At 49.3% G+C, this 16,348-nt stretch overlaps 1 protein-coding gene across 5 annotated transcripts in view; it reads left to right on the plus strand.

Annotated features, from left to right (window-relative positions):
- Positions 1–16,119, plus strand: part of NSMF (NMDA receptor synaptonuclear signaling and neuronal migration factor) — a 46,527-nt gene extending 30,408 nt beyond the window's left edge. For 3 of the 5 annotated variants that reach the window (XM_069873695.1, XM_069873692.1, XM_069873694.1), the window contains 10 exons: positions 898–950; positions 2,995–3,084; positions 4,706–4,827; positions 5,743–5,826; positions 6,869–6,902; positions 7,475–7,545; positions 8,629–8,708; positions 10,881–10,983; positions 11,374–11,449; positions 13,902–16,119. In XM_069873695.1, the coding sequence (XP_069729796.1) occupies positions 898–950; positions 2,995–3,084; positions 4,706–4,827; positions 5,743–5,826; positions 6,869–6,902; positions 7,475–7,545; positions 8,629–8,708; positions 10,881–10,983; positions 11,374–11,449; positions 13,902–13,999 (811 nt within the window). In that variant the 3' untranslated portion in view covers positions 14,000–16,119. The remainder of the gene's footprint in view (positions 1–897; positions 951–2,994; positions 3,085–4,705; positions 4,828–5,742; positions 5,827–6,868; positions 6,903–7,474; positions 7,546–8,628; positions 8,709–10,880; positions 10,984–11,373; positions 11,450–13,901) is intronic. The other 2 variants (XM_069873696.1, XM_069873693.1) reach the window with 1 other exon arrangement.
- Positions 16,120–16,348: the final 229 nt, after the last annotated feature.

Genomic DNA, 16,348 nt, shown 5'->3' on the forward strand with positions numbered 1-16,348 from the left:
TTGGTTCCTCTGTAGGTGAGTGATGAGAAACTAAGGGAAACAGGTTCCTTGCACTTGGAGGGGCTGGACGAGGAATCCCATTGCTATGGTCTCTCCGGAGTGGCCAGGGTGGTCTGTTTTACACTATGGGCTGTAGCTGCTCCCCAAGTCTTGCGTTCTGGTGGGCTTTCCTCTGGAACCATGTACTCTGCAGCCCCGCCAAACCCTTCCTCTATGTCCTGGGCAGGGAAGCACGTGCTCAGTCAGTGTTAGCAGCGAGCAGCCCCGTGAGGACGGTCAGTGCTCTCTGAGAAGGAAGATGCTGCTTCAGCCTTTCCCAGCTCTTTGCCCTGGAGAGCAGTACGGGCTGCATGGTTGCTAACAGCACGAGAGGTGATTTTAGGAGCTGCTGTGAATGGGTTTGGGAATGAGCACAGCCATGAGCATGGTATGTGCATGCTGCCCAATGGGGCAGAGCCTGGGCTCCCCATTTCCCTGCTGAAGCATGTGTGGAAGAAAGGAAGGAGGGGAGCAGTTACTGCTCCTTACTGGGAGAAAAGGGGGCACCACCAGCATGGGCAGAGGTGGTGTCTCCAGCAAAGCTGCAGCATGGGTACCTTTAGGCACTGGAAGGTGAGAGAGGGTTGTGAGAAGGGGATGGCCACAAAGGACCTTGCCTGCCCTGTACTGCCAGCCCAGGCAATTCCAAAGCAGCCACTGTCCTGATGAACGTAACCGTCCCCAGCACAGAACAGGTCCAGACTGGGAACCCGCACTCCAGCTTCTGAATGCCCAGAAGGAAATATGCTGTCCTCCTGATTTTACTTTTTTTTTTTTCCTTCCAGTTTTTTCAGTCCTGCTGGGCCCAGGTATTACTTTGTTACCTTTCTCAGAGGTTTTGTTTGGACTTTCTTTCAGGAATTTTCGGAAGCACCTCCGCATGGTGGGAAGCCGAAGGGTTAAAGCACAAAGTAAGTGAGCACCTGTAAGATGTGGCCTTGAGGAGTTCGGGTTGTGCCTATGGGATGTGGGGAGCTCTGTGTTGTGCACTGATGTGGGTAGAAAGGACTTTGTGTTGCGCTGGAGAAAGGATTTGACCTGCTGATGCCATTTTACCCTATAAAGAAGGCCAGGTTGTTGCAAGCCTCTAGGACACATGGATGTCTGCAAGCAGCCTGTGTGTTGTTTCTGAGGACCCTCTGTGCAACCTCTGTGGCCTCAGTGCGAGGAAAAGGAGAGGCGCAGTGTCCTTGTCCCACATGTGCGTGGTTTTCAGTGATCACAGCATTCATGGACACTTGTGAGGAGAACTAGAGCAGAGAGTTCAGAACCGGCGAGGGCTGCCTGGCCTCTTCCTGAAGCTGCAGACCAGCCGTTGCTCCCTTGGGGACAGCCGGTGTTTTGTGTGCTGTGCAGAGTGGTGTCTTTCTCATTTCTCCTTCCCTGTCCCACTGCCATCATAGAATCATAGAATAACCAGGTTGGAAGAGACCCACCGGATCATCAAGTCTCTGCAGCAGGAACTTGGGGAAAGTTGCCTGGTGGGAGCTGAGAGGACAGTGGAAGGGAGGAAGAAGACCAGTGTGGAAGAGATTGAAATAAGGGAGTGGGGAAGAAATCGCCTCTTGGGCCTGGGAAACAGAGGTTCCTTCTCCCTGAGGATGGCAACACGCCTGCATAACTTGGTTGAGGCGGCTCCCTTGTCGCTATGAAATGGGCTGAGAATGGTGTAACTGGCTCCCGAGAGCTGAGGATTGCTCCGGAAGAGGAAACAGCTTGTTCTTCCCACTCCCTGGCCAGGCCTCATGTACAGACTGCCCACAGCGGAGCATTGTTGAGTTGAATTTGCATTCTTTCCTCTCCTTTCTCATGTGCTGTGGGAACTGAACAGCAAACAGCATTGCCCTTTAAAGTGTCTTTATTGGCATCTGAGTTAGCACTGCCTGAACCGAACAGGGTTCACCTCCCCCTTGAGCTGTCTGGAAGTTTGGGCATGCCTCTGCCTTGGTAACTCTCGGGTCATGTTTTCAAAGCTTTCTTCCTGTACACAAAATGCCTGGTTTTAAATGAAAGTTGAGGACGGAGATCACCTGAAGAACTTCCCGTGCCATTTGTTTCCCTGGACACCTACGCTTGGATGTACTGCAGCAGAGGACAGGTTGCTTCTCAGCTCTTGTAATGCAGATCTGCAGTGAATTCCTTTGCTGCTGACATGAGATGCTGTTACTGGATACAGAGCAGCAGACTTGCTCTGTCTGCTACCAGAAATAGGTATTAGTGGCTATAACTGGCTGTTAATTTAGGTGTAATGGCTCTCACATGGGCTTGCCAAGTCAGGAATTGTGGTTGGCAGTTCCCAGGAATTTGCCTGCAGTGCAGCCAGACTGGCCAAGCTCTCTGGATTCCACTTGGGAAATGCCGGTAACAAACGGTATAATGCCCACTGGCAAAAAGAACAGCCTAGGGGAGTGCTCACAGGAGTGCAGGCAAGTGAAAACTGTTGGATTTCCTCTTCTCCAACTAAACTTTGAAAGCATGAGCATTCCCGACTCCCTGCCTCTGTTTGGTTCAGCTCTTACTGGGATGTCACTAGAACACGAAAGGAGAACTTACTGGAGGACTGCTGCCTTCTTCTGGTCCTGTACGTGTCATTCGCTGTTAAGTCCATCTTCCTGTGAGGCCTTTGAGTCAGAGTATTTACCCTGGGGCACCGGAATAGCCTTGATTTAAACTGAGGTTTGAGTAGTGTGAATTAAAGGTGAGGTGGTCAAGTGTCCTCCTTTATCTTTGTTTCCCTGTAATGGTCCTATTCAGAAAGTGGTCACTTTCTCTCTGTCTGGAAGATAGACCGTTATTTGCTACACGGAAAGGACTCACGTTTGACAAGTGGAAGAATGAGCCCCAGGGAGTCTGTGATGTGTAGCTTTGGTGGAAATCTACTGGATGTTTTGTTTTGCTGGCAGCAACACAGGTGGCTTTGGAATCTGTTAATGTCGTGCTTTGGTTTTATCCTAGCATTTGCCGAACGGCGTGAGAGGAGCTTCAGCAGGTCCTGGAGTGACCCGACTCCCATCAAAACCGATTCCTTCCATGACTCTCGAGAAAGTGAGTTCTGAGTCCTTTGAGCTTCCTCCTGTGGCCAAACCCTCCATCTGAGGTGTTGAATGGAGTCCCACTGGAGTAGCTCCTCTGTGCCCTTCTGTCCCATCCGTGATCCTTTTAGTTTCATGAGATCTGATCAAATACCGCGCCAGGTATACGCACCTGTCCATCTGTCTGTACCTGTATTTATTTGTAGAGCACAACACATCTGACCTCATGTTACTGTGCGGTTTCCAAAGGACGCCCAGTGGTTCAGCTCACTCACAGCCCTCTGTTCCCATCATCCTTTATTCACTTGGAACCAAACAATCTATCTGGAAGCGCACCAGTCCAAGGCTACAGTCGCCATAGCGGGGCTAACCTGCCTGGTTTCTCATGCAAGAGCCCCTTCTGAGCTCTCTCCTAAGCTAGAATAGCTCAAGAGCACAGCTGCAGTGCTCTGAGATGTAGCTTTGATTTCCTGGCCGTGCTGGCTGCATGGACACGCTTGGAGCAATCTCATCTTCCTATGGGCTGCCAGGGATTCCTCTAGGAATCCCCAGCAATGCTGTGATGTTCTGCTTGTGGGGACTGAGATGCTGTTGTGTTAATTTGCAGGAGGAAGGGCCAGCATCTTCACTGTCTTTTTATAAAGGTAACAGCAGGTTTACTCAGATTTATTGAAATCCTAGAGGCAAGGGACTTGATGGATATGAGTATGCCCGTGTTGAAATGGTTTGTGTGGTAAGTGAAGTTCGCTAATGAAATGACTGCCCTATCAGGTAAGCACAGATCCAGTCCTCCCAGCTGTAGAAGACACCATACCAGGTTGTAGAGGGCGAGGTGTGAAAGGCCAGGTTCAAAACATGACCTGATTGTTCCTTTGCAGTCAGATTCCTCCCTGCTCCCTCAACTAACTCAGAAGCGAATGGAAAAGACATGGTGCAGGCTCCGAGTGCTGCCTGGTGACGCTCGGCCATCCCGCAAGGCACAAATAGAGGCGTCTCGGTTTTCTTTCCTCAGTCCCGGGCTCCAGGGAACCATCTCTATTTTTAACCTTTAATGGTCAATTATATTCCTTCCAGATGTTTTTTTCCCCAGGAGGCATTGAAGGCCGACAGGTAAGGTCAATTCAATTGAGAGCAAATCCAAGTACACTGTTGCAGTATTACTGTGTTTGCTACGGTTGTCCTCACACTCTGGGACTTCTCTGCCAGGACCAGTTTGACCAACAAGGCAGAGTTCCTTTATAACCACTCGGAGACCAGCTTTGAAGTCTTCGGAGTTTCTCATCAGCTTGGCAATGTTGAAATGTAGAGAGTCTGTCTGCGTTCTGTCTTCCTTTCCATTTTTGAAGTCGCAGGGTGACTGTTGTGAATTGGCAGTTGAAAGCGAAACTCGGTGACTGTGAGAGTGATGAACTGTTCTGTGATCCGTTTTATCGCACTCTGTGTGCGCGCTCTTCATTCGTTACGTGTTCGTCTGTTCAGAGATGCCAGCCCCAAGTGTGGTGTCTGTTGCTCCGTGGAGGAAAGGAAGGCACAAGTCTCACGGCTTGTGGAACATCTTGTAGGTAGCTGCCAGGCAGGATTGAGTTGGGAAGGCAAAGTGTTCTGCCCTTGTAATGCACGCTGTGTTCTGGCAGGCCATGACCTTCAGGATTCCTGCGGCACTTTGGATGGCGACTTTGACTTGAACTGGGAAGCAGAAAAGGAACTTGAAGCCATGGCGTGTGACGGAGAAGACTTTATTCCACCAAAAATAATGGTGAGGATTTCCAGCTCAGCTATCTGTATGTCAGGCTCTGTCTGTCCTTTCAGAGCTGCTAAGTTAAGGATTTTCATGGGAAGAGACAAAGTGTTTTGTGTAGGCAGCTCCTCAGGTGTGTATGGGGGTTGCTCAGAGAGCAGCCAAGATGTGGCATCTATTTATTGCTGGAGGTAGCGGGTGAAAGAAAACTAGAGGTGGAAAAACTTGTAGTCTAACCCCGAATCAGAGCAGGACTGTTGCCAGCTGTCGAGTTAGCCTGTCTCAGTAACCCTGACAGCAAAGACTTAAGTCCTCAGTCCCAACAGTTCCTCCTTCCTGTTGCTTGTCTCATTTGCTTTGGAGCCATATGTCATCCACTGAGATGCTTTCTGCTCTTTCATTATTCCTTGGCGCTGGGCTTCCACTTTGCTCTGCTCTGCGGGGTTTGGCAGTTCTGACCTGGTTTCATCCCTCCTTTGGCCACGGGCACAAGTACTCAGGCAAAAATGGGGTCTGGAGCTTCTAGCTTGTTCTCGCGCAGGAGAAGGCTGTACAGAAGTGATCTTTACGGGGATACAGGGATACAGCCGTTCGTAGTGATGCACGAGCTGCTGCTTCTCTGTGCACACTGGTCCCCCCTTTACAAACTGTTGTCTCAGAGTCACTCCTGCCTTTTAGGCAGAGCTGTACCCATTTGTCTGGGGGCTGTGAGACATGAGGGTACTTGGCAGGCCTGGGGGTGCTCTGTAGTGGATCGAAGGCTTGGAGGACCTTCCATAGGGCTGCAGATAGGCTGGAGTAGCTGCTAGTTTGGATAATGCCTGAGAGCAGCTGAACAGGGTAGTGTTATCAGGGCCTTTTTGCTTCTCTCCAGACTCTACTGGCTTCTCATCTTGTTGCAATTCATTTTTATTTTTTTTTTCCCTCTTCCAGCTCATTTCTTCCAAGGTGCCCAAAGCAGAGTATGTCCCGACCATTATCCGCAGGGACGATCCCTCCATCATCCCCATTCTCTACGTAAGCATATCGCGTCTGTTCTCTCTGAGGGTGTGGGAGTGGGAGCAGGCTTCATACAGCAAGTGGGGGTTTTTTTCTGTATCCTTTGATCCTGTTATGGTGGTTCTGAAGCACCTCTGTGATTTAGTTGTGGGGAAAGGGCTGGAGGCGTCCTGAACCCGGATCTGGGGTGGCTTTGTGGGGACACAAGTCTAGGTGGAAGAGCTCCTCCTTGTGCTCATCCTTAGAGAGGAATGAGTGGGACCTCGGAGCCCTGCAGTGGACTGTGAACCCCATCACGCTATGAACAGTGGTGTGTCCCTGTCAGTCAGGAGTTTAACCTTGATTTTTTTGCTGGGAGTCTCACCTAAGCAGGTGTCAAACACCAGCAGGGAGACCCAGGTCTGTTCTTCCTTATCACTTTGTATTCACTTAATTTGAAAGGGAAAAGTTGGACTGACAGCCCAGTATACTCCATCTCCCCGTGCTGCTGGAAGTTTAGCTTTCCTGTCTCTTTTCCTCTGGGAGTTGTACGGATTTTCTGCTGACCCTGCTGTGCCAGAGGCAGATGTGTTGGGAGTGTGGCTATTAGCCAGCTTGGGCATGTGGAAAGCCAGAGACTGGCAAAGACACACTGCTGATGCTGCCTGCATCTGATAGTACCTGCCTTGGGCTTGTTTGCAGGATTCTTCTTCAAGGCTTTGGACGGACTTGGTCTTCATGGACCATTCAGTCTTCAGCTTCTTTGCTGAGACCCATTTTAGAGTGGTAATTCCTGTGACGTGGCTAAAAGCCGTCGGTTCATAGAATCATGGAATGGTTTGGGTTGGAAGGAACCTTAAAGCACATCCAGTTCCAACCCCTCTGCCGTGGGCAGGGGCACTGCCCGCTGGATCAGGCTGCTGGAGGCCCATCCAGCCTGGCCTGTCAGTTGGTATGAGCGCTCCTAGAGCATGTGTTTGCCTGGGAGTGAGATTGTGTGCAATATTAGAGACTGTAATCATGTCATGGGAGCTGGTGTAGTGACAGTGAACCTTGATATGTCTTCTCTTTTGGTTTCCAGGACCACGAACATGCCACATTTGATGACATCCTAGGTGCGTGAGTGTTATTTCCTTTTCTTAACTCCTGCCCTTAGCAAATGTAACTGATGAATAATGTTAAGGTTATTCCCCTGCCCTGTGGCTCAGATGCCACTCACAGAGGTGTTTTTATCACCTCAGTGACACTGACAGTCAATCAGCTGCTGTTGGACGTGCTGCAGTAATAAAACTTCACTCCTGTACCCATTTTCCATGCCAAACTCCCCGTTTCTGAAAGGGAAGCTGAGGCACGGGGCAGCAGAGGTACAAGAGTTGGTTGTACTCTTGTGGGCAAGCAGGGGCATTAGCAGAGGGTCCAAACAAGTGGGTCTGGTTCACTTCTGTGGTCGCTAGAGAGCAGTGTCTGATGCTGTACGGTACTTGTCTGCCTGCAGTGTGCTGGGATTTCCTGCTTCTCACAGCTCAGAACCAAAGGGGTTGCTTTGACATCAGTGGAAATGCAGGTGCCAAATACCTCTTACAGCTCAGCTCCTGCCATTAGGACTGAAGTGAGAATAAATGAGATTAATTTTTAGCTTTCTGTATAGCTCACCTTGGCTTTTTTTTTCCTTTTTTTTTTCCTTCAGAGGAAATAGAGAAGAAGCTTAACATTTATCGGAAAGGCTGCAAAATCTGGAAGATGCTGATATTTTGCCAGGTACATGGAAGTTAAGTGCTTGGATGGTTTGTTATAAATTTGTGGTTTTCTACAGGGAAAATGATATAGAGGAACCAATATTCCAAGGTCAGGTTCTGTTAAAGTAGCTGCATGTGTAGCTTTCACTTCTCATTTCCCCAGGCACTGAGCAGTGCTGTAACAGCAGGAAATAATCTGCTTTAGTGTGGCAGAGTCCAGAGCTGGGCTTGTTCTCAGCTGCTTTCAAGGAAACCCCAGCAAACCAGCATTAGCACAGACCTCCAGTGGAGAAATCTGGAGAAAGGAGTGAGCATTTGTGATGCGGTGGTTACATTTTTCATAGAGGGACAATGGTGTGTGTGTGGTGGATCAGCCTGGCAGAGGGCATAGCTCGGAGCTGGAAGCCAGCAGATGTGGGAAAGGTGTGGGGGTAAGGGCTCGCTGAGCTATGGCTGGGACAGATACAGGCCCTGCTGGGTCTAGGGCTTGCCAGGGATTTCCTTCCCAAGTCCCTTGTTCCTCAGGGTGGTCAGCTTTGAACTTCCCCCAAAGCTGTGCAAGGAACCTTGAAATGAGAAGTTAGGAAGGGAACCTAACATGAACTCCCCCACCAGCAGGGTTTGCAGCACACGGACCTGGAGGCTGCAGCTTTGTTTTCCTGACGTTGTGCTCAATTTTTTCCTGCTCCCTTCTGCTACAGTGACATCTCGCCTGCTTATCCTTGCTTTGCTCAGCTTCTTGACTTCCTACCACAGCAAGTCCCCAGCATCCCCATACAAAAGGGACTTTCTTCTCTTCCCTATTATTCTCCAGCCACCAACAGTCAAGATTTGTCTGTTATTGTGCTTTTCTAGAGTAAGATATGCATAGAACAGTGGAAAACAGAGAAACCAACCCCCACATACTTCCCATGTGTGACTATTTGCTGAGCAAGAGCCTGCTCAGCATCTGTGGTGGTTGTGGTGGTTGTGGCAGCCGTGCCAGCCTGGTGTGTCTGCTCTGCTCCTTTGTGGCTCTCCTGGGAACAGCTCTGCAGGACCAGAAGCATCTGCAGGGTTTGTTTCTTCAGGGCTTGTGCAAATTTCTCTGCCTCTCTTCTTGCAGGGAGGTCCTGGTCACTTATACTTGTTAAAGAACAAAGTCGCCACTTTTGCCAAAGTGGAGAAGGAGGAAGATATGATCCTGTGAGTGGCCGTGTTCTCTTCGGTGCTTGCTTAGTGTTTTTCTGCTGGGTTTGCTCAATGTTTGTAGCATGTGGCCTAAGAGGAGAGGTGGAGGGAGCTGGGGTGGCATGGTGAGGGGAACGGGAGGTTGAGAGGGGACCTAACAGCAACTTTTACAGCTCCTTCGGGGGCAGTTGGGAAGGTGACAGATGAGCTGAGCTCATCCCTGAGGTGGTGCTGCCCTGGGACAGGTCACCGGCAGATTTATGCTTTTATCTGCTGTTCAGTGTCTGTCTGGATCAGAGACCATCCAAACAGGGAAAAATTATGTTTCCTCTCCTAACAAAGGCTTTGTTGACCAGAAACCAGAATGTGCTCCTCATGCCTCTGCTGCTCACAAGTGGCTGAGATGGCATTTCGAGGCAGGTGGCTAGTGGCAGAAGTTCAAACCATTCCCCCCAAGCTGTCTGCTCTAACTGCCCTCCTGATCGCAGGGGAAATGGAATTTCTCTCTGCAAAGCCTGCTCAAAGTCCAGCACGTTCTGCAGGAGGATTTTCGCCAGCGCCAGCGTGTCAGCCAGGGGTGCTGAGGCAATTTCGCTTCTCCTTGTAGAGAGTTCAAGGAGGTGATTGTGCCCCTATTCACGGTCCTGATGAGGCCACACCTTGAATCCTGGGTTCAGTTTTGGGCCCCTCACTACAAGATGGACATAGAGGGGCTGGAGCGTGTCCAGAGAAAGGAATGGAACTGGGGAAAGGGCTGGAGCACAGGGGTTATGAGAGGTGACTGAGGGAACTGGGTTTGTTTAGCCTGGAGAAAAGGAGGCTGAGGAGAGACTTCATCACTGTCCACAACTGCCTGAAAGGAGGTTGTAGCAAGGTGGGTGTTGGTCTCTTCTTTCAAGTGACAGGTGATAGGATGAGAAGAAATGGCCTCAAGCTGCACCAGGGGAGGTTTAGATTAGACATCAAGAAAAAATTCTTCACTGGAAAGGTTCTCAGGCACTGGCAGAGGCTGCCTAGGGAGGTGATGGAGTCACCATCGCTGGAGGTGATTAGAAGATGGCTAAATGAGGTGCTCAGGTTTATGGTTTAGTGTTGGGCAGGCACGGTTGGACTTGATGATCTCAAAGGTCTTTTCCAACAAAACGATTCTCTGATTCTCTCATATAAGCTTTGCCTATTTTGCTGCCTGCTCCTTCAAATTTACTTGTGCTGGCCCAAACTTAATTGGCTTGCAGTGCATCGTTGTGGGGGAGAGGATGTAAACCAGCCTGTTCCTACACAGCTTTCTGTTGGCGTAAGAACTGAGTATGAAAATCAACATCTGCTCAGTGCTCTCATGCTCTGGCACAAACACTGTCAATGAAATTCTTTACACGTGTGTGTGTGTGTCTGTGTGTGTGTACACACTTCTGAACTCACTCTGGGTGTAGCTAGTAATTCAGGGACCTTCAAAAAGCTGTGAACACACAGCTGAAAGCTGGGATGCTTGGAAGTGAATGTCTCTATCCAACCTATGTGACCCTGGGAGGCTGGCCTGGGACAAGCTTAGGCTGCGTGTGACTGCAGACCCCGCAGAAGAACTGCTGGGCTTTGGAGCCCACCAGGAACCTGCTCTAACCCACATCATGGGGCAGTGGTTCTATGTCATGTCCCTTAGGCACAACGCACCTGATCAGGAGTCAGAGTGTAAAGCAGATCTGACTGGTGAGCAGCACCGAGCATTGGCGAACACTGAGCAGCCTGGTTTGGTGTTGTCTCTCTAGCTAGGTAGGAGAAAAACCTCTCTGCCTGTTCTTGGCTGATTTCATGCCCTGGAAATGAGCCAGTGCACCAATAACACTTATATTTAGATAGGGAGATGGGAAATTGGAAGAACTGCTACAAGAAGAGGATGTGTAGTAAAACTGTCAGTCTAAAAGCACTCTTGGTGGACTTTGCTCTCTTCTTTTCACCTCGTAGCTTCCTTGGCTCGATGGGCCGCTCCTCCTTCTCTACCACATGACTTGGACCTGCTCCCCAAGTCCCTGCTCTGCCCTTGCTCTTCCTTGTCTAAGATCCGGTGGTTCTTCCTAAGCCGCTTGCTCCTTGGGCCTGTTCTGAGCAGTGTGTGCACACATCCTTGTGATTGCAAATGAGGAGATAGAGATTTTTAAATGATGTATTCTGTTATTTTCCTGTTCTTTCCAGCTTCTGGAAGAGGTTGAGCCGGCTGATGAGTAAAGTCAATCCTGAACCAAATATCATTCACATTATGGGCTGCTATGTTCTTGGAAACCCCAATGGGGAGAAGGTAAGAGCTTCCTGGGTCAACTCTCTGGGAGTGTCTGCTGTGTAGCACCAAGCCCAGGGAGGCAGCAGTCACACTGTGACATCTAAACCTTCCTGTTCTGTGTGGGAACATGCTGCCACCCTGTCTTATGAGTGAATGAGTGAACCCTCCTATGGATTGCACCTTCCCCAGAGGGCAGGGGAGGGATAACGGGTGACATGCAGGACAAATACTGAAGCCTTTGAGGAGAACAGGCATTCAAAGTGCTTTATTTAGGTAGTGATGAGCTAGATGTTTCAAAGGACATGAGGGGAAGGTTTTCTAGAGGTAGGGAACAGGGATGGGTGATTCTAAGTGCTCTGGATTTCATCTTTGTTTTCAGCTGCTGACTTTGATATGTTTTCCTTTCAGCTATTTCAGAATCTGAAAAACTTAATGAATCCTTATAGGGTTGCCTTCGAGTCTCCACTTGAACTATCAGCTCAAGGTAATTTATTTTCTCAACAAAGATGTACACTTTCCTAATCGGCCTCCTCCTTCAGCAGGCAGCTTCCTGAAAAAGCAGTTTTGAGCTCCCTTAAGTCCTGCCATGGTCTTCTGTGTAGTTTGGTTGCTGAACCTCTTTTACTCCTGGCAGTTCCTCCATGCTCACATTTCATCTGTCTAAAAGACAAGTAGATGTTGTACTTGGGGACATGGTCTTGTGGTCGACTTAGCAGGGATGGATCGGTGGTTGGACTTAATGATCTTAAAGGTCTTCTACAATTGAAACCATTCTGTGATTCTATCCTATTCTAGCCTCTCCCAGGCTGCTGGCAACAGCAAAGTAGCATAAACAGTAGGTGGCTTTCTGGGCTGAATTTAGGAGATCTGTCATGTTCCTAGGGCACGTGAAGTCCATGGGGAAAACGCACATGGAGGCAAAACCTTTTCTGTACCCAAGTGTGCAAGGGTCTCTTCTCCAGGACTCAAACCACTGGTACAAAATGAGTTGTGTCATCAACAAGCAACTGGGATGTTAGAGATGTTCTACAACTTGGTGTGCTTCGCTTTATTTTGCCTGTAGCTGGAGATATTTCAAGGGGTTGTAGGATATTTCCTGTTCTTTGGTCAATGTAAGTAGTTATGGGTGCGGTTTCATAAGTGACACATTCTGAATTTGCCCTTGTTTTATCTTTGCTGTAATTCTTGGTCCTTTGTTCACTTGGGAGTTAAAAACATGCAGCATTGGGCTGTAAGCACTGTGGATGTTTCTGCTGCTGCTCACATCTGGCATCAGCACTGATGGGTTATTCTTGACTCCCTCTCACTGTCACAGTGGCGTTTGGGAGCTGAACTCATTCATGCTGCTTGGAGTTCTCCATGTGTGTGTCCTGCCGAGGCACGGACGCTGCTTTAAGACAGCACTTGCACAGATCCCTCGGCGAATGTGCTCGTACATGGGTGCCAAGCAGCAAGGAAGTCCTTGGGTTTATATGCATTTGGTAGCAGGGCCGCGGGTCCTGTGAGCTGATCTTCCAGGAGGCTGGGCTGAAGAATGCATCTGAATGCATCTGGGACGCGCTAATCGTGTACCCTCTCTAATCCCTTGCGAAGTCATCTAAAACTAATCTTAATCAGGCCTCAAAAGCGAAAATCCCCTCCTTGAGCCCTGCCTCAGGCCAGGGTTGTTTGCCCTTGCTCCCAAGTGCACTCGCTGCCTCCAGCGCCAGCCCCGTCCTGGCTTTGGCTGTGACCACCTTCCATCGGAGGAGCTGGTGGGGCAGAACTCACAGTAGCGTGTCCTGATGAGCTTGTTGCCGTGAGAAGAGACGGCTCTGCAGGGAGGACACAGCAGTGAACGTTCATTTAAAAAAACCAGATATTTTGAATTTTCAATGTTAATTAACATTTCCCACAAAGCTTGGCACTGAGTTTACTCTTGGTTTGTAACTTTCTGAAGGCCCCGTGCTGGCTGTTGGAGCCCTTGTTGGGTCCTCTACATCCCCCGGCCCCGACCCCCATGGGTCTGCAGCCGGTGCAGACAGGTCAAAGTCTGGAGACAGCCTTGTGTTTGGTTCTTGCTCCATGGACAAACCCTGCTGGGGGATTATAAGGATCCTTTCATGGTTTAGGATGTCGAATGTCGGTGTTCTCCACGAGGCACACGGAGGGCTCTCCAGTGCCCTGTCCGTAGGTAGGTTGGGTTTTGTCGCTGCTGCAGCCTCTTGTGTCTGGCTGGAAAGCTGCCTGGAGGAGAAAGACCTGGGGGTGTTGGTTGACAGCAACTGAACATGAGCCAGCAGTGGCCCAGGGGGCCAAGAAGGCCAATGGCATCTTGGCTTAGGTCAGAAACGGTGTGACCAGCAGGTCCAGGGAGGTTCTTCTCCCTCTGTACTCGGCACTGGTGAGACCGCTCCTCGAATCCTGTGTTCAGTTCTGGGCCCCTCACCAGAAGAAGGATGTTGAGGCTCTGGAGCGAGTCCAGAGAAGAGCAACGAAGCTGGTGAGGGGGCTGGAGAACAGGCCTTATGAGGAGCGGCTGAGAGAGCTGGGGGTGTTTAGCCTGGAGAAGAGGAGGCTGAGGGGAGACCTCGTTGCTCTCTACAGCTACCTGAAAGGAGGTTGTGGAGAGGAGGGAGCTGGGCTCTTCTCCCAAGTGGCAGGGGACAGGACGAGAGGGAATGGCCTCAAGCTCCACCAGGGGAGGTTTAGGCTGAACATTAGGAAAAAAATTTTCACATTGGGCAGTGGCAGAGGCTGCCTAGGGAGGGGGTTGAGTCACCTTCCCTGGAGGGGTTTAAGGGACAGGTGGATGAGGTGCTGAGGGACATGGTTTAGTGTTTGATAGGAATGGTTGGACTCAGTGATCTGATGGGTCTCTTCCAACCTGGTGATTCTATGATTCTATGATTCCTCGTGCCACAGGGTGTAACCCCTCTGCTTCGTTTCACTTCTAGGTAAGCAAATGATTGAGACTTACTTTGACTTCCGCCTTTACCGCCTCTGGAAGACCCGCCAGCACTCTAAACTATTGGATTACGATGACATTTTATGAGCTGGAGAAGGCTTTGCAAGAGGAAGTTGGTCACCGGTGTCCAAGAAGTCATGCTTATCGCAGAGAGACTTTTTTATTGGCACGGGGAGCCCTTCAAAGCCCTATAGGAGGCAGCAACGCTAAAGGAGGGGAAGAAGGAGCCCTGGGAAGTGTGACAGGAGGAAAGTCTCCTGGGTGAAGAGAGACTGGAGGGAAAGGGTTTGACACCTCGCTCGCCTCCGGTCAGAGCCAGGTGTCTGAGAGGAGCTGTGTGAAACGAGGACAGGATGGAGTTCCTTGCAGAACTGAGCTGTTTTGGGTCAGAATGGGCCAGATTTGATTCCAGGTCCTTTTAAAGACTTTTGAAGCTCAGGTTTTCTTACAAAAAAAAAAAAAATAAATAAAATCAATTACCCACGCACTACAACAAAGAAGCGACCAGAGCGAGGAGGGGTTTGTACTGATGGGTCCTTCTGTGCTGGGGATGTTGGAGAGCAAGGACTGCTACACCTACTCCTGCAAGCTTAGATCAAGACAATCCAGTTTCCATGTGAATAGATACTGGAATATAGAATTGAAGTCTAACTCTCTTTTTGTTTAATAGAAAATAAGTGCAATTTTTATAGTGAGGAGGGTGAAATCCCTCCCAATATTTAATCAATTACAGATAACACACCAGTAACCAATAGATGAAGTATTTTTGGTCTGCTTGAAAATATATTCAGAATGGTAATATATCTTCTGTAGACATATTTAATCACCAGCAAACATGGTTTTAACGTAACTGAGCAGACCCTGCATGTCTGCTGCATTGGTTAATCCGGTTTGGTTCCTTACCTTCAGAGTAGCTGTGTTGCACCGTTGTACGTGCTCTCACGAATGTATAGTTCTCCAATTAGACACAACTTTGTTATTTTCTATTTTGCTGCTTGCAAAACTATGGGACTTTAGTTTTGCTGAAATACTTTAGGTTAGAAATACTATACCTGGCTGGGAAACCTCCCTCAGGTTCACTATGGTATAAAAATGAATTAGAAATTAATAGCCATGGTAATTACTTGTTGATGCCTGTGTTTTGCTGTGTGTTGAGAGGCGAGCTCTCCTCCTGGTCTGCAGTGCGGAGCAGCGCGGTCCCGTCGGAAACCCTCCGAGGAGACTGTTCAGGAGGCGTTTGGAGAAATGCTTCTGCAGGAATGCAGCACGGGTTTGTAGCATGAGTTGGAATCTTCACTTGATTGCCAGTTGTTTGTCCATAAACCACCTGTGTTGCAGTGCTAACAGACCTGGTTTTCGCTCTGAGCTCCTCACGACCTGTTCTGTGTAGGGTGGAGTAAACCCAGTGCTCCCTCAGAGCAGCCGGGGCCTGAGATCCCAGGCTGGTACTTGATGTGTGAGGAGATATTTTGGAATATATTTACTTTTTGTTTGTTTAGGTCAGGGGTGGGGTGTGTGTGTTGCTTTTTCAGTTTGGGAGAGGTTTTTTTTCATCTTCTACTCTGCTGTTCAGAGGACAAACATTACTCACAGTCCGTGTAGGTCACTGGCAATTCTGGAAGGAGATACAAGTTATTTCTCAGTCAAATGGACTGGAGAATAACAGGGGAAGATTAACTTGGTTTCCTGACTTCCTGCTGCCTAAAATTAGTGGATTGTGAAGGAAAATACCTGTACAAATCTTTTGAATACTTACAAAAAGCATTAGTTGTTCTGGTTGTAGCGTACTCCTTCCCCCGTGACATACCTGTGGCTGTGGGTTTGGGGAGCAGCCTCTGGCTGGAACTGCTGAACCCTGTACCTTGATAGTCGTTTTATAGCAAAACTTTTGAAGAAATAATGTACATACACTGAGTAAGGAAAAGGGTAGGTGGAGAGAGAGGGGTTAAAGGCATCAAAAGCAACGTATTTAGCCAAACAGGCTTGGGCTGTTGCCTCCCCTTCTGTTTGGAGCTGTTGGGAAGCTGCCTTGTGGCCTGACCTGGGGAGCTTTGGTCACCAGGTCTGCTCCCTGGCTGGAGCTTTATCCTCTTGGCTGGGTCGTGTTTTCCAGACTCGTAGTGAAGGGGAGAACAGGCACCAGTCTGTAGCTTTTGGATGGAAATGCCAACTGTAAAAAAGAGAACAAAATTGATGCTGATTGTCTGGTTTTTAGGCTGGTAGCGGCCACCAGCTGCGCTTTGGGAGGCGGGAACCGCAGGTGCGGTGCAAGCACGGAGTCGTGTGGTATTTGGAGAAGGGAATGGTGGTGGCAGGATAAAAATGCTGGCACAAGACTCCCCCTCTCTGCCCCTTTTACCCCCGTGGTTGTGCTCCTGCCTGGAGGCAGACAAACTGTTCTTCCTTCATCTTTTTTAGAGTAAAATCCCCATTCGG

The sequence above is a fragment of the Phaenicophaeus curvirostris genome, chromosome 20 (assembly GCF_032191515.1).
Source record: "Phaenicophaeus curvirostris isolate KB17595 chromosome 20, BPBGC_Pcur_1.0, whole genome shotgun sequence".
In the NCBI taxonomy this organism is placed as follows: Eukaryota; Metazoa; Chordata; class Aves; order Cuculiformes; family Cuculidae; genus Phaenicophaeus; species Phaenicophaeus curvirostris.